Raw genomic sequence first — 17,849 nt, forward strand, 5'->3', positions numbered from 1 at the left:
CTTCTCCAACCCCAAAGAGCAGCTGGAGCGCTATGTAGGTTTTGAGCACCTGCCCATTGCAGACCTTGCTAAACTGGTGAGAAGTGCAGAAAGGAATGGGTAGGCTGTTCTGTCAGAGGAGGCCACAGTAATCCTATCTAAATCGTCAAGACAGTCATTGTGGAGGCAGAATTATTTGTAGTTAATGAGGTAGGTTGGGGGGCAAAGCTGCATTGCGGAGTGACAGCCTGCAGGTGAGAGAAATGTAAGCCGTTCCTAATGAGGACGGTTAACTAGGCAGTGGAATAACTTGCTCTGCTGGAAGGGGTTCAAGAACAGATACACGGTAGAGCACATCCAAGTCTGAATAAAGGATACATTTGAGCTAGTCCAAGTTTTAGTCCCTGGACTGGGTCACTGACTCCCAACCTCATCCTGTTATGCTGGTTCCACTGCCTGACAAGACCGTGGCTCTCTTCCAGCCAGTGCCTGCTTACGCATTCAGTTGCGTGCACCGAACTGCTGTGAAGTTTGGTAGAACCCCTTCCTGCATCTTGAGGGAAGCACAGGCAGTCAAGTAAAAGGTGGGACTGCCAGCAAAGCTACAAAGTAATACTTCTGTTGCGTGACATATGAAAATAACCCAGTCAGGGCAGCATCCCATCAGATTATTTATGCTGTTCTTAAACCTTCCATGCGCTTCAGAATCTTGTGTTACAAATGCCCATTACTATGTAGAGGTTGAAGTGGGGGGCGGGCGGAGCTTGCGTAAAGGCAGTGTGGGGAGGGGTCTTGAGAATATATAAAAAACAGTTGGGAATGTAAGAGAAGCACACAAGCAGGATGATGTTAATATGATGGAGTAGTGAATGCTGACAACTAAATTAACTCATAAACCTAAGGATAGGGTCCCATTGAGATAAATGCAGAGTGGTTCATACCTTAGCTATTGTGTCAGATTCTCTGCAGACTCTGACACTGGTGTATTACGTACTCGTCATTCATATTTGGAAGATTTCCTACGCAACTGTAAGAATTAAAACAGTTTGTTTTAAGTAAGTTAGATTTCAGAGCACAGTTCTGTGGCAAGGGTGATCTGCACGCTGGATTCTGCACAGCTGTGGAATGCATGAAATCCTGGATTCCAGTCCCAAGCCTGAAGTAGCAGTGTGGCAAAGTGGTTAGGAACTGACACCTGGTCATCCTTGTGACTGTGATCATGCCTGGGAGGCAGTCTCACTACAGCCATAAATAGTATTTCTACTTTAGTAGTCCTGTATTTTTGTTACCTGGCCATTGCAGATTGGCCACAGGACCTCCTAGAAATACTCAAGCATGCAAAAAGAGCCATGGACCATCTTGCCGAGACTTGGGCCTAATTCCTTTCTGGTTGCAGGTGGATTTGATTGACTGGGTTGACAACATGTGGCCAAGACACCTAAAGGAGAGTCAAACGGAGTCTACAAATGCCATTCTGGAGATGCAGTATCCCAAGGTGCAAAAGTAAGTGACCTCATGAAGCACATGTACCCAGCTCCTCCTCCTTCTGATGGATCTAAGGAGTGAGGCAATCACACAAGTAAAACTGAATGTGGCAGGCACCGTGGTTTTGAGGAGAGATGCGGGAGTCTGTTCCCCTCTGTAGCTGCCCCCAGGTACTGTTTGTATATACCATTAAAACAGCAGAGCTGTTAACTGTCCAGAGGCTGGAGGAGTTGCACAAATTTGTCTTTGTTGCATTTGGTAAAAACTTGCTTGGCTTGTCATTCTAATACAGCATGTTGAATTGGACAAGTTGCCAAGTGTTTACTGTCCTGCCATAGCAAGCAAGACTAGGCAATAGACTTCAGTGATCTTTTAGAATCCCAGAGCTTTGAGGAAGATGAGGGAAGCTCTTCCTTCTCCTGCCTGGGCTACGGCTCCTCCTGTGTATTTGATTTCTTGATGTAAATAAACTCTCCTGCCATTGCCATCAATCTATCACTGTAGTATTTAGACTCACATGCTGCTCAGTCTGCATTTCCCTGGAGCCTAACACTATTTGTCCCTGCACCCACCCACCCCCATCTTGCCTCTCCACATCCCTTGAGTATGCTGCAGCTGTTGGGGGTTTCACAAGTGACAGCTTATAAACAGAGGTATGTGCTACTCACCTTCATCCTGCTCATCTCGTCTTCCTGTCTCTGGCTAGGTACTGTCTGATGAGTGTTAAGGGCTGCTACACAGATTTCCATGTGGACTTTGGCGGCACCTCCGTATGGTACCACATTCACCGAGGGGGAAAGGTATGAGGGCAGCCCCTGTGAGGACTGCTAAAAATGTTTTATGTTGGTTTTTAGAGTGCAACCAAAGTAGAGCTAAATTTACAAAGCCGTGTCCTTCAGGAGAGATCTGACCTCTAAACTGGGATGCTGTTCCATGGTGGGTGTGACATAACTATCAGCATTCTGGGACCAGCGGTAGAGACTATCTGGAGTTCCCAAAGACTAACTGGAGTGCTTTCAAAAGTGCAGCTATCTAAAGATCTTAAATTGCAAACAGGTACCCTTAAAGTGACACATGGGTTAAAAGTATAAGGATCAGAGCTCAGGATGGGTGGTGATGGGTTTGAATATGAAACTCCTGTCCAACTCTGAGCTTCTCAGCTTTAGTCCATTTCTTATAACTGAACCCAACTCTGTCAAACTTCATCAAGGCTTGGATGGATTTGGATGCAAATTTCTCTGGCTCATCTCTGATTGGTTAGCATTAAGTCTCTCAACTTTGCATAATAGATTTCTGATGATTTACAATTAAGGTTGTGGGATGTCTTTGAAAGCCTAATGTGACTTTCCACTGGTTTAGACTTCTGAGGTTCTACTGTAATACAACAACACACATGAACTGCACAGAAGTTACGAACACCTCAAGAATGAAGGTTATTCATAACTCTGAAGTGTTTGTAACTCTGTACAAAACATTATGGTGGTTCTTTCAAAAGTTTCCAACTGAACATTGACTTAGTACAGCTTTGAAATTTTACTACGCAAAAGAAGAATGCTGCTTTTAACCATCTTAATTTCAATAAAACAAGCACAGAAACGGTTTCCTTACCTTGTCATATTTTTTTAACTTTCCCTTTATTTTTTTTAGTAGTTTACATTTAACACAGTACTGTATTTGCTTTTTCTTTTCTCTGCTGCTGCCTGATTGCATACTTTTGGTTCCAGATGAGATATATGGTTGACTGGTCAGTTCATAACTCTGAGGTTCTACTGTGCTGTCTTTATTAACAAGAATGTTACCTTTTTGTAACACTTAAAGGTACAAGGCAACACGATAATAAAGAACTACCCAAGCATAATTATAAAGCATAAACAAACTTCAATACATAAAATTTTATATGCATAAACTCAGTGTTGAAAATCTTTCCTGGGCTATTGATATCTGAAAGACATATCCATTTGATGTCAAGTATCAGAGGGGTAGCCGTGTTAGTCTGGATCTGTAAAAGCAGCAAAGAATCCTGTGGCACCTTATAGACTAACAGACGTTTTGGAGCATGAGCTTTCGTGGGTGAATACCCACTTCTTCAGATGCATGTAGTGGAAATTTCCAGGGGCAGGTATATATATGCTAGCAAGCAAGCTAGAGATAACGAGGTCAGTTCAATCAGGGAGGATGAGGCCCTGTTCTAGCAGTTGAGGTGTGAAAACCAAGAGAGGAGAAACTGGTTCTGTAGTTGGCAAGCCATTCACAGTCTTTGTTCAATCCTGAGCCGATGGTGTCAAATTTGCAGATGAACTGAAGCTCAGCAGTTTCTCTTTGAAGTCTGGTCCTGAAGTTTTTTTGCTGCAGGATGGCCACCTTAAGGTCTGCAATAGTGTGGCCAGGGAGGTTGAAGTGCTCTCCTACAGGTTTTTGTATATTGCCATTCCTAATGTCTGATTTGTGTCCATTTATCCTTTTCCGTAGAGACTGTCCAGTTTGGCCGATGTACATAGCAGAGGGGCATTGCTGGCATATGATGGCGTATGTTACATTGGTGGATGTGCAGGTGAATGAACCAGTGATGGTGTGGCTGATCTGGTTAGGTCCTGTGATGGTGTCGCTGGTGTAGAGATGTGGGCAGAGTTGGCATCGAGGTTTGTTGCATGGATTGGTTCCTGAGCTAGAGTTATTATGGTGCGGTGTGCAGTTACTGGTGAGAATATGTTTCAGGTTGGCAGGTTGTCTGTGGGCAAGGACTGGCCTGCCACCCAAGGCCTGTGAAAGTGTGGGATCATTGTCCAGGATGGGTTGTAGATCCTTGATGATGCGTTGGAGGGGTTTTAGCTGGGGGCTGTATGTGATGGCCAGTGGAGTCCTGTTGGTTTCTTTCTTGGGTTTGTCTTGCAGTAGGAGGCTTCTGGGTACACGTCTGGCTCTGTTGATCTGTTTCCTTATTTCCTCGTGCGGGTATTGTAGTTTTGAGAATGCTTGGTGGAGATTTTGTAGGTGTTGGTCTCTGTCTGAGGGGTTAGAGCAGATGCGGTTGTACCTCAGTGCTTGGCTGTAGACAATGGATCGTGTGATGTGTCTGGGATGGAAGCTGGAGGCATGAAGGTAGGCATAGCGGTCGGTAGGTTTTCGATATAGGGTGGTGTTAATGTGACCATCACTTATTTGCACCGTGGTGTCAAGAAAGTGGACCTCCCGTGTAGATTGGTCCAGGACAATATATATCTCCAGATCAGTGGCACTGCTATGGGCACCCGCATGGCTCCACAATATGCCAATATCTTTATGGCCGACCTGGAACAACGCTTCCTCAGCTCTCGTCCACTCACGCCCCTTCTCTACCTACGCTAAATTGCTGACACCTTCATCATCTGGACCCATGGGAAGGAGATTCTGGAAAAATTCCACCACGATTTCAACAGCTTCCACCCCACCATCAACCTCAGCCTGGACCAATCTACACGGGAGGTCCACTGTCTTGACACCACGGTGCAAATAAGTGATGGTCACATTAACACCACCCTATATCGAAAACCTACCGACCGCTATGCCTACCTTCATGCCTCCAGCTTCCATCCCAGACACATCACACGATCCATTGTCTACAGCCAAGCACTGAGGTACAACCGCATCTGCTCTAACCCCTCAGACAGAGACCAACACCTACAAAATCTCCACCAAGCATTCTCAAAACTACAATACCGCACGAGGAAATAAGGAAACAGATCAACAGAGCCAGACGTGTACCCAGAAGCCTCCTACTGCAAGACAAACCCAAGAAAGAAACCAACAGGACTCCACTGGCCATCACATACAGCCCCCAGCTAAAACCCCTCCAACGCATCATCAAGGATCTACAACCCATCCTGGACAATGATCCCACACTTTCACAGGCCTTGGGTGGCAGGCCAGTCCTTGCCCACAGACAACCTGCCAACCTGAAACATATTCTCACCAGTAACTGCACACCGCACCATAATAACTCTAGCTCAGGAACCAATCCATGCAACAAACCTCGATGCCAACTCTGCCCACATCTCTACACCAGCGACACCATCACAGGACCTAACCAGATCAGCCACACCATCACTGGTTCATTCACCTGCACATCCACCAATGTAACATACGCCATCATATGCCAGCAATGCCCCTCTGCTATGTACATCGGCCAAACTGGACAGTCTCTACGGAAAAGGATAAATGGACACAAATCAGACATTAGGAATGGCAATATACAAAAACCTGTAGGAGAGCACTTCAACCTCCCTGGCCACACTATTGCAGACCTTAAGGTGGCCATCCTGCAGCAAAAAAACTTCAGGACCAGACTTCAAAGAGATACTGCTGAGCTTCAGTTCATCTGCAAATTTGACACCATCGGCTCAGGATTGAACAAAGACTGTGAATGGCTTGCCAACTACAGAACCAGTTTCTCCTCTCTTGGTTTTCACACCTCAACTGCTAGAACAGGGCCTCATCCTCCCTGATTGAACTGACCTCGTTATCTCTAGCTTGCTTGCTAGCATATATATACCTGCCCCTGGAAATTTCCACCACATGCATCTGAAGAAGTGGGTATTCACCCACGAAAGCTCATGCTCCAAAACGTCTGTTATAAGGTGCCACAGGATTCTTTGCTGCTGATCCATTAGATGGACTCCTGCATATAAAATTGCTCTGAATAATCCAGGTTTTCTTCCCTGTACAAACATCATTGTGTCTCATCCCTGGTCTATACTCTGTCACAGAGGATCTAGTCCTTGGTAAAATGCACAGAGAAGCCCACAGAGCTCTGACCCCATCAACACCAGTCTCTAAAGGAATTGTAGGTCTGGAACCACAGACTTAAGATATCATCTGAAATCAGACACACCTGAAAGAGAGCTGGATCCCCCCAGCTCCTGCAGTCTCTTACATAATGTGTTGTAGCAAATCTGTGGCTGCTGCATCTTCCTAGCATGATCGATCTCCCTGCCTACTCATCTTGCATAGAAAGTGTTTAAATGTTTGGGGGGTTTTTGGTCCTGAAACTATATTTTGTCTTTGGCTTGATTCAGGCCTGGTCTTAACACTTAACGTATATTAGCTTCTTGTGCTAAACCCTTCTGGGTTCCTGTAGGAATTGTCTGCCCCAATGTGACCCAAGATCTGTCTGGGCCAGCACTCTGCCTGATACGTGTTAAGTACCATCTTACCCTGTCTACACTAGGACTTAAAATGTGGAATCACAGAAGTATGACTGGAAAGGACCTTGATAGGTCATCTAGTCCAAGCTTTGGCACTCAAGGCAGGACTAAGTAATAACTAGATAGCTGTTTGTCAAATCTGTTCTTAAAAACCTCAAGTGATGGAGCTTCCAGAAGATTCCTAGGCAGTTTTGTCCAGTGCTTAACTATCCTGACAGGAAGTATTTCCTAATGGGAAACCTAAACCTCCCGTGCTACAATTTAAGCCCATTCTCTGAGGTTAATGAGAACAATTTTTCACCCTCCGCCTTGTAACAAACTTTTATGTACTTGAAAACTGTTATGATGTCCCCTCTCCATCTTTTCTTCACCAAACTAAACAACCCAAGTTTTTCAATCTTTCCTCATGTTTACTAGATCTTTAACCATTTTTATTGCTCTCCTTGGGACTTGCTCCAATTTATCCATCTTTCCTGAAATGTGGTGTCCAGAACTGGACACACTGTTCCAGTTGAGACCTTACCAGTGTGGAATAGTGGAAGAATTGCTCCTTGTGTCTTGTTTACAACTGTTGCAAGAATGATGTTCACTTTTTTCATTCTGGGATGTACGATAGCTATCATGTTTTAATAATGCACCATTTTCCCTAGCGTAGACAGTGCTGAAGAATTGTTGACACACAAATTTGCACTCTTTGAGTTTAAACCAGTGCAAAAAAATGCCAATATTTCAGCTTAAGAGAGGCTCAGATCAGGTCTAAGCTATAAAGTTTTGCGGACATAGCTATGTCAGTTAAGGACATATGGGGAAAAATCACACCCCTAACTGAAACAACTATGCTAATAAAAGCCAAAAAGTAGATGCAATTATTCTGACAAAGTTCTTTTGCCAGTATAGCTTACTTCATTCAGGGAATTTGGTACAGGCCAGGGGTGGGCAAACTTCTTGGCCCGAGGGCCACATCGGGGAATAGAAATTGTATGGCTGGCCATGAATGTTTACAAAATTGGGGTTGGGGTGCAGGAGGAAGTGAGTGCTCTGGGGAGGGGATGGGGATGAGGAGTTTGGGGTGTAGGAGGCTGGGATCGAGGGGTTTGGAGAGCAGGAGGGGGATCAAGGCTGGGGCAGAGGGAAGAGGCTCAGGGGTGCAGGCTCGGAGTGGCACTCACCTCAAGCGGCTCCCAGAAGCAGTGGCATGTCACTTCTCTAGCTCCTATGCAGAGGCGCTGGCATGCGGCTCTGCATGCTGCCCCATCTACAGACACCGCCCCTGCAGCTCCCATTGGAGCACTGGAGGGGGCCATTGAAGTGCGTAGGAGCCAGAGTGGGGCCATGCCGTGGCTTCCAGGAGCTGTGTGATACGGCCTCCGGCCAGAGCGGGGCCGAGCCTCATGGTGAGGCTTGTGGGCTGGCTTAAAACGGCTCCAGCCTGTGGGCCATAGTTTGTCAACCCCTAGTATAGGCTCTATGAGCAAAAAACCTTTTTTTTGCTGGCATAAGCTATCTCATCTGGGAGGTTTTAACCCTGTCTAGTATAGGCTAGGCCTCAGTGTCATGGATGCCAAAGATCTGTGACAGCTTTTTGTAAAAACTATTTTAATTATGCACAACACTTTATGGAGTTTGACATGTACAGGAAGAGGGAGATCTTCTAACACCCAAGGAAGCTAAGGCATCTGTCTGCCACAGAAAGGTACACAACTCTCATCTTTGCCTTTGAAAGTCATCCCAAGGTGTTCAGTAGTAACAGGCAACTTACTGTTTATTATAGGTGCACAAAAATGAGCCATTTTGGAAAAATTTCCCTGGAACCTAACACCCCCACCCCCCCACCCCTGTTTACATTAGTTCTTATGGGGAAATTGGATTCACTAAACATCGTTTTGCATAAAGTAGCATTTTTCGGGAAGAGAACTACAACGTTAAGCGAGGAGTTACTGTCTTTGTATACTGTAGGGCTACACAGAGGCTAATAGGTGTTTTCAATAGTAGAACTGCACTTCAGAAAACATTGCTATACATCTTGTGCATGTCTAAGGATCTAGAATTTCCAGTGGGTTTTATATTCTTGTCTCGTTGGTTTGCCTGTAAGGTGATGAATTTCCACATACCTTGGATGCTTGCAGTACTCCTCACGTCATTCTGATATGAAGTCTCTTGTTAGTTGCTGGTATCTCTAAGGGAATAACTATTGATGGTTCTGTTAGAACCATCCTTTGTGTGGCTCCTGTTGTGCGTGGAAAGAGCTTGATGTTTGGTGCTTGAAAGAAATAATAGAAAAGGAGTAAAGGGAGTTTTGTCCACAACCGTTAAAGGATCTCTACCCAATGAACCTTGCAGATCTTCTGGCTGATCCCGCCAACACCCCAGAACCTGGAGCTCTACGAGAATTGGCTGCTGTCAGGGAAACAGGGGGACATCTTTCTTGGTGACAAAGTGTCAGACTGTCAACGAATTGAGCTCAAGCAGGGCTACACGTTCGTCATCCCCTCAGGTATAAGGGGCTGGGGGGAGAACCCTGGAAGTGTGCATTTGTCCTTGTCTTTGAAGGGAATATGATCTGTTCTAGGGGTCAGGAAGTCTGAGGCAGTGGGGAAAAGAATCTCTGGGGGGGACACCCGTAAAATTAGGGTAGTTCAGAGCAGGGTGATTTCTCTCTGAACTTCCTGGATAGCAAGTCTCTGTGAGAGAGGAAAATATGATACACCTCTATTTTCTCTAGCATCTTTCATACAAACTCCCATAATAGATCACCAAGTTAACTAGATACTGACCCCTGCTTTGTTATTTAGATTTAGTAATAGGCAGAGGAGAAAGATATGTTCAGCTGAATATTTGAAATGAGCTGGACAAAGAGAGGCTCTTCCAGATTGCAGAAGCTGAAGAGAAGGTGCTTGGTGGGAACTATTGGAGGTGCAAAATGGAAGCTAGTCCTGATAGAGGAAGCAAGGTAGGGGAGTTGGGGGGGGGGGTGTGGTTGGCTATAATAACTCCGTGGACATTTCTAAAATGAGGACAGTTTTTGACCTGTGTCCTGTAATGAAAGGTGTGGGGAGGAGAGTGCATGTATTTAGGAAACGAGTAATGTGACTGCTTTGCTTTATATGTGTGAGAAGGTGGCAGCAGCATCCGGCAGATGCTGGAATCTGGAGAGCTGGAAACATTGAGATGGGAGTTGCAGGAGTGAAGGTCAGAGGATCTTGAGACTTCGAGGGCTAACTGTGTAGTGACTTGTAGAACAAACATGTGGCAAAAGAGTTCATAGCCAAGGATGGTTCCAGGGCTAAGAACTGTGGAAGCACTTGGGAGCTCTAAACAGATGAGAAGATAAATGAGAAGCAGGTTTTGAGGTTGTTCCGTGTGTCCAAGAGGGAACCCTTCTGTCTTTTGAGACATTGGGATATTCAGCTAAAGGGAGCTGAAACAAAGCTTCAGACTCTTTGCCAAGGCAGGCAGAGGATAAACAGAAAAGTGTCGAGTTCTTAAACATACCGCTGAATATGATCCAAGTAAGTGTTAAAGAAGGTGAAGAGAACTCAGAGAAAAGGTAGATAAAGCAGAAAGATAAGCATTGATCCTTGTGGAAATCTATAGATCTGAACACTTATCTTAAGACTCTCTTAATTATTTGAGTCTGGTATGTCCTGAAAATTAAGTCAGCTGGGTTGTGCTGGCAAATGGAATGGTCTACTGCAAGGCAAAGCTTGTTTGAGCAAGAGAGCTTTCTCAAGAGCTGGTCCAAGGCTATGGAATGCCTGTAGGATCAAGGGGTCACTACTTTGTCCCAAATGCCAGGCACACTTTAGCCTGCCTTCACTAATAAAAGCACATAAATTACCATATGCAGCTTCCTCCTGGGGCAAGGAATGGACAATACCAAATGTCAGGTTTCTTCAACTGTGCTCATAATGCCTAGCATCTAAGTTGTCTCAGAGGGCTCTTGTTGCAGTGAAACCCATGCTGAAATTTGTCAAGGGCATGGTTTGTAAGAGGTGATTGGAGAGATGAGGAAAGCTAACACTGCTTTCGTGAAAGCAAAGATTACAAATAAATAGTAAGTGAGAGGTTTTTTAAAGGAGAGAACAGATCTTAAAGATACACCTCTACCCCGATATAATGTGACCTGATATAACACAAATTCGGATATAATGCGGTAAAGCAGGGGAAGTAGGGGCTGCACGCTCCGGCAGATCAAAGCAAGTTCAATATAACATGGCTTCACCTATAACGCTGTAAGATTTTTTGGCTCCCAAGGACAGCATTATATCGGGGTAGAGGTGTACCTGAATAAAAAAGCTGAGTGGCAGGAATATGGAGTGTTAGGGACAAATGTTGCAGAGGTGGCTTTCCTAAGAGATTGGATGATAGGAAGGTAGGGGGAAAGGAGGAGATAAATACTTCCCTGAACCATGGCTGCCACAGCTTGGAAGGAAGTAAATTCCTCCCTGCTGGTTGTGGGAAGGCCTTTAGCAAGGGGAGAGCTGTGAGAGTGAAGAGTACTAATGGTATGAAAGCATGAGAATTACATGCACTTTTGGAAAAGATGGGAGCATCAGGAATTAGACCACTGTTTAGAAGGCATCGCTGCTGATCATATCTGTGCATTCTAGATCTTCTGGTTTAGTAAACAGTGCATATCCCATCTCTGCTTTTTCTCAAGGCACTGACCTGTTTGACTTAGGGTCTATTATAGCTGGCCTGCATGCAAAACAGAGAACTGGAAACTTTCACTGGAACAGATTGGTTAAAGGCATCTATCGAGCTATCCAAGCCGAGGAAACCCATGACCAAGATCACACTAGATTCTCCAGTAGGATGTGATCAGAAACACTTTAATTTCTGGATGCATGAGGTAGACTGCCTGCTGTTTCTTTGAGACCATGAGTGTGCTAGGTGACATGCAGATACAGACAGGCTCTGCCCCAAAGAGTTTAATCTTACTAACATGCAAGGAAGAAGTAGAAAAGGGGAGAGAAGGTGCTGCTGGAGGTAAGGAAGGGAGTGACACATGAGAAATTTTAGAAATACATGAGTGGGGGTGGCTGTAGCAGCTAAGATTGGGATTAGCACCGCCAGGCACACACTGTCCGCATCCTTCCGGGGGTTGGGATCAGCCAGCTGGATTCAGAGTTAGAGGGGTATTTTAAATTAATATGGTGTGTGAGGATGCTTCAACCATGCATTTGTTAGACAGAGCTAGTCTATGAACTCTCCATTTCATAGAATCATAGAAGATTAGGGTTGGAAAAGACTTCAGGAGGTCTAGTCCAACCCCCTGCTTAAAGCAGGACCAACCCAACTAAATTATCCCAGCCAGGGCTTTGTCAAGCCAGGCCTTAAAAAAAAAAAAAAAAACCCTAGGTGACTCATTCCAGTGCTTTGCCACTCTTCTAGTGAAATAGTTTTTCTAATATCCAACCTAGACCTCTCCCACTGCAATTTAAAATTATTGCTTACTGTCTTACTCTGACAGGTTGGATCCATGCTGTGTACACTCCCACTGACACTTTGGTTTTTGGGGGCAACTTCCTGCACAGCTTCAACATCCCCATGCAACTACGAATCTACAACATTGAAGACCGCACACGGGTAAGGACCATCAGGAGGCCCTGAAGGTGACCTCTGAATCAGAGACTCTACCTCAACGCAAGGCAAAAAATACAGGTTACCAAGCTTCCAAAAGGGTCCGTCTCCAGCTTATGTCTAAGAAAATGGGAGGACTGACTGGTTTGGGACCAGGGCAGGATGGGATATGGGGTATTAACTTCTAGGGCACTGGTTCTAATCCAGCTCCATGTTGGGGAGAACCAGGGGGAGCAGGGAATTGAGTACAGTGAATCTGAGTGGGGCTCTCCAAGCCCTTCTTTGTAGGAAAAGGAAGATTACTTGTCACTGGAGTCACTCAAATGTGATGCTTCTGCATTTTCATTTTTCTTCCTCTGCTGCTTTGGAGTCTTATGCTAAGTTTTGACCAGGCGGAGATGATTAATGAGGCCAAAGGCCTCTTGTGACCTTGAGTGAGAGTGCTTGGGGAACTGCAGGCTGATACATCCCCACCAGTTAACTGCTGTGAATTAGGTTCAGGACTTGCCAGGCATAGCGCGCAGCTCTTAACATGAAGCTGCAAAAGCACTACGCAGACTGTTATTGACAATAGCCTTCTCTTCTCTTAAGCATCCTTCAGAACATGTAACTTAGTTAGATTTTAGCTTGAGATCAAAGTGTGGTACTCGCAGCTAAGATGTTGTGTAGTGTGCTTGCCTTGCTACTATCCCTGCAACAATGTGGGAGGGTTTTGTTTGATGTTAAATGTAGCACAGATCTAAGACCCTAAACAAGAATAGAATGTGAATGGCCTGGGAGTGAGCTATGCCTGCACTGCCTTTGGGCAGCTTCTGACCATGAGACGAAATGTCAGGATGCTGGAAGCACTCCCTGTATATGCTGTTGCATGTACCTGCAATTCCCACCTCCCACAGGAGGCTTATTCTGGGACCAAGATAGCTGTGCTTGGAGTGCCATCACTGTGCTTTTCTGTTGAGTGTAACTGATCTCTTCCCTTGGCTCTGTCTTGTCTCTTTCACCCCATGACAGGTCCCAAATAAGTTTCGCTACCCTTTCTACTATGAGATGTGTTGGTATGTGCTGGAACGCTACGTTTACTGCATCACCAGCCACTCCCACCTGACCAAGGACTTCCAGAAGGAATCACTCAGCATGGGTAAGAGCAGCTGCTTGGCCCCCATGTCTTCCTTGTCATACTGGAGGAGTTTCTTCCACATCCCTCACTGCCAATACAGCAGAGTGGGGTGGGCGTTCAGGAGGTTCACTTCCTTAAATTTCACACTTCCTATATTTCCTGTTAGCTGTGTTAATGGAATCCGTGGGGAGAGGGCAAACAGGATGGAGGAGGTATGGTTTTATCAATGAGTCAAAAGCAGCAGTTTGTCCTGGAGCTTTCCTTTACCCCATGAAGTGCTAGGCCCGCCATCTCTGCTCAAAAGAGCTGCAGATAATCTGGCCCACATTGTCACCGTGTACGTGCCCAGTGTAGTGGTGTGCAGTCTCTAGTGAATGGGAAGGTGCGATTCAGTCCCTGCTGCTGTGTTCAAGGGCCAGCTCCATCTGATGATGGGGAAAATATTTCCGGTGGCCTAGAACGTTATGGCGTGCTAGATTAAGTTGCTGTGTCTGTGAGGTTTTTTATGTTGATGGTTGCAGGGGCCTCTCGCAACATAGCTGGGGCTAGGAATCCAATAAAAGGTGATGTATGAGACCTTGCTCTCAAAAGGGATCTGAAAATCATTTGCAGGATGCTTCTCATCACAGCTGTAGCATTTCCAGGGGTCGAACTTCTACCCAAAGGGCTCCAACAAAGGCAAAAGTCCTGTGGCGGCGGCTCCTCCTGCAGATTTCAGAGTATTTTCTTTAGAAGTATAAGATGGTCAGTTCATGGCAGCCTACTGCTCTGAAATTCCTGCTCTTCTACAGAGTGACTCTGTCCATTTGATCAGCTTCCCCCAGCAGTGGAGTGTGGTGAAATAATGAACAGAGAGGTGACGTTAATGGGACAGCTATAGGACCAGCAGCATCTGCAGCCCTTCTCCTCTCTTGGCTTTGGTGGGGAGGGATGCTTTATATTTGGCATTCATTGGAAATCAGGTTACTCTTCTGCCACTTCTGCACAGTGGTCACTCTAGATCAGCCCCACTGGTGTATCCATTCAGTGTCTTGCTCTGTCCAGCTGTTTGTTTTCCTGGCTTTACATGCCATTCTCTGGTGATTGAGGGAGATCCCTTCCTGTCTCCTTCAGATGATTAAGGTGAAAACCCTCAATCTCCTATAAGCAGTCGGCTTGGCAGGCCTGTGATTTTGCTCCTCTCACTCTCTACTCTTTGCCCTCACCCTCCTGGCAGATATGGAGTTGAGCGGCTTGGAGCCGGGGAACATGGATGAAGAGGACGATGCAGCAGGGAGAGAGCTCAGGCGCCCAGTCACCAGACGATCAATCCTCACAAGCCCTGTGGCTAATGGTGCCAACCTAGACTATGATGAACTAAGCAGAAGCTGCAGGAGCCTGCCAGGCCTTAAGAGAACTCTGTCTATGGACTCCTCTGACTCCAGCCGGGGCTCCCACAACGGTCAGGCCTGGGATCCCCATGGCAGCTGTCCTTTCAAGTACAGGAAGGTGCATCTGACCCAGTTCGAACTGGAAGGTCTACGCTGCCTGGTGGACAAGCTGGAATCACTGCCTCTGCACAAGAAATGTGTCCCCACAGGCATAGAGGATGAAGACGCCCTCATTGCTGATGTTAAGGTATGTAGGAGCTGAGAACCTCTGTTTCATGGAGTCCCAATCTCACTGCCTGCCATTGTCTGTATACAAAAGCAAGGAATGCCAATATGCTCCTGGCTTGTTGGGGGCAGTGCAGGAGAGGCTTAGGGAGGAATTCCCCCTGCAGCTGACCAGCTTGTGCCTGAAACCATGAGGTCTGGCTACATGATCTAAGCTGGCACATAGTTATCAATGGTTGTAAAACTACACCTTCCATTACTGAGTCCACTCTGTCTTGGTGACTTTCTGTGAGAGGTGCCCCAAAAGTCTGCTATACCCCCCCTCCGGCTCATTTAATTCTAAATGTGCTACCCTCTAACTTGGTCTCCCCCCTTTTCCAGTGGAGACTGATGGTCTTTACTCATATTTCAGAGATAAAATGTAGGTATTCAACCTACCAAATGATGTTTAGAGGGTCTCTGGGCCCAAAAGGGAAAACAGAACCCAACCTAATTTTGATTCCTTTAGGGGTGTAGAGATGCTAGTCTGACTAACAGTCTCTACCAAGGCAGTTTTTTCTGGTGCCGTCATGGACGCAAGTTCTAAAAATCATCTTAGGACCCATTTGGTCCATTTTCAGGTGCCACTGCAAGATTGTTCATGGCACAATGAATTCTCCATACTAGCCTTAATCCGCTGTTAGTGGTCAGCAGAACAGTTGCTTCTGTTCCTCATTGCCCAGTACAGATGGATTTGGTTGTATTTTTGTTTGGTTATTTGCCCAGGATATATGATCTCTTGCAGAATTTGCTAGGTGCATTGTTATATGCATGTTTCTCAGGTTCACCCTGTATCCCACCATGCTTTGCAATAGGCAGGCCTATGAAGATGGTCACCATGGGTCAAGTCTCTAACCCTTGCATTACTGAAGGAAGAAGGGAATTCCAGCCCACTCTTTTCCCAAAATATCAGCTTTGGATCCTAAAACCAAGATTAGAAGGCTGGGTTCCTGTCCCACCCTTCCTCATTGTCCAGTCCTATGTTATGCTCTCTGTCCCTTCTGAAGCGGATGAAGAGGCAAACTTAGCCTTACCTCTGCACAGGTAGCACTGCCAGCCTTCTAGCCAAGCTTTGCCCATACTCCTGCCATCAGCACAAGTAGACCAGATTCCCACCCATTCCTTCTGTACAAAATTTAGGAAAAACATGCTCCTTCCATTTTGGGGAAGTGAGCCACGGCTGTGGTTTATAGTAGTTACGTGTGTGGAGAGGTGTGTCTGCATAGAGGAGTGTACTATTGGATGGTTTTAACTTTTTTTTTTCTTTTGCTTTTGTGGCTTTGTCATGTATGTTGTCGCAGCCTTAACCGATACACAATACAGTGTTGTGAAAGTGGTGTGTCTGCACTCTTGACGTGAATAAGGGATATTGCTGGTATCCTTACCATCTGAATATTAGGTGTACTGCCTTTAGATCCCCTCACAGCTTGCAACAATTGATGTCGTATCTTGTGAATTACATGGCATATGAGGCACATTCTAAACATCAGTTAATGGATGCTCCAGAAGGAGTATAGGAACTTCTTGGCCACTTTCCTAGGTTTTGTAGTCCACAAACCTGGTGGATCATGCCTTGCAGATCAACAGAAAGGACTTTGGGTGAAAAGGAGTACAGACTGACCAGAACATGCAGTAGAACTCCTAAGCCAATTAGGATCTCTGTGGAAGTTCACATCTCTTGTGAAAAAACCTCTTTGAAGCTTGCCTATATTAGCTCAGTCCATATTTTCAAGACTTTTTTTCTCCACAGCCATGAGGGCTAGAAACTTATTCAAATGAAAGCTTTGATTCTGGAGCAACTACTTGTCATCAGAAATACTAGTCAACAAACATGATGGAGGAAAAAACAGCTCAGGTGAATATTGTTAAATCAAAATAACAGACTAAAACTTTAATGTCAGCTTTCCCTTAAATGCCCTTAAAATCTGCAAGGTAATCGTCTTTTAACCTTAAAAGAGTAATTTTTTACCAAAAGTTTGAGACATGAATAAAGTTAAAGGGACCATTTAAAACAAATTATAATTAAATTTCTTGATCAATTTGGTAAAATCCTCAACATTAAATCGTCACTGTCAGATTATGTGCTGAGAACTTGGATGAGATACGCTCCATTACTTAGGGAAAACAAAGGGGTTTTGCTTTATGTAGCAAAATTGAACCAAACCTTATCTTTGGAGTTGCTGTTGATGCCTCCATAATTCAATACATGGCATAAAGGATGAATGAGACTTAGATACTGTGTTTAATTTGCAAATATCCCTGAAGACCTTCCCACCTCTATGGTACCAGTACTGTGAGTCTTACCTGTTAGCTGTCGGTTGGTTCAGTAACTCCCATATTCATCATGGTTTGTATTTCTTCCTGCAGAACTGCAGCCATCTTTTCAGAAATACAATGATACTGTTGCTGTATCTGAGTGGAGTCCTACAGTGGTGATATATTCTTCTGACTGATCTTTCTACTAGTAGTGCTCAGTCTTCCTTTGCAGTTTTTTGTTCTCTGAGATGTGGCTCAAATGAGGTTCTTCCTGGTGTAACAGTAGCTTGTCTAGATCTTACATCTTCTCCATCCTCCACCCTTGTCTGGCTCATTGCTTTGCTCCGAGAGAGTTAAGATATATTCTCACCACACTTGGCATTTGTCTGGGATAGCTGTGTCTGATAACAGCCTTGCTTTCTTCAAACTTACATATTGTCCTTCCCATTCTGCAAGTAACTTATTCTGTTGCAACACTAAGGGTATGTCTTCAGTACTGGCCGGATCTGCGGGCAGCAATTGATCCAGCAGGGATAAATCGATCCCCAAGTGCTCTCCCGTAGACTCCCGTACTCCAGCTCAGCAAGAGCCGCAGGCAGAGTCAACGGGGGAGCG

At 45.4% G+C, this 17,849-nt stretch overlaps 1 protein-coding gene across 6 annotated transcripts in view; it reads left to right on the forward strand.

The window, feature by feature from the left end:
• The window catches only part of KDM2A (lysine demethylase 2A), a 601,751-nt gene that overhangs the window by 564,914 nt on the left and 18,988 nt on the right, over positions 1-17,849 (forward strand). For all 6 annotated transcript variants that reach the window (XM_050956089.1, XM_050956090.1, XM_050956085.1 and 3 more), the window contains 6 exons: positions 1,376-1,482; positions 2,171-2,264; positions 8,985-9,138; positions 12,118-12,233; positions 13,239-13,365; positions 14,561-14,961. In XM_050956089.1, the coding sequence (XP_050812046.1) occupies positions 1,376-1,482; positions 2,171-2,264; positions 8,985-9,138; positions 12,118-12,233; positions 13,239-13,365; positions 14,561-14,961 (999 nt within the window). The remainder of the gene's footprint in view (positions 1-1,375; positions 1,483-2,170; positions 2,265-8,984; positions 9,139-12,117; positions 12,234-13,238; positions 13,366-14,560; positions 14,962-17,849) is intronic.

Source organism: Gopherus flavomarginatus, chromosome 5 (assembly GCF_025201925.1).
Source record: "Gopherus flavomarginatus isolate rGopFla2 chromosome 5, rGopFla2.mat.asm, whole genome shotgun sequence".
In the NCBI taxonomy this organism is placed as follows: Eukaryota; Metazoa; Chordata; order Testudines; family Testudinidae; genus Gopherus; species Gopherus flavomarginatus.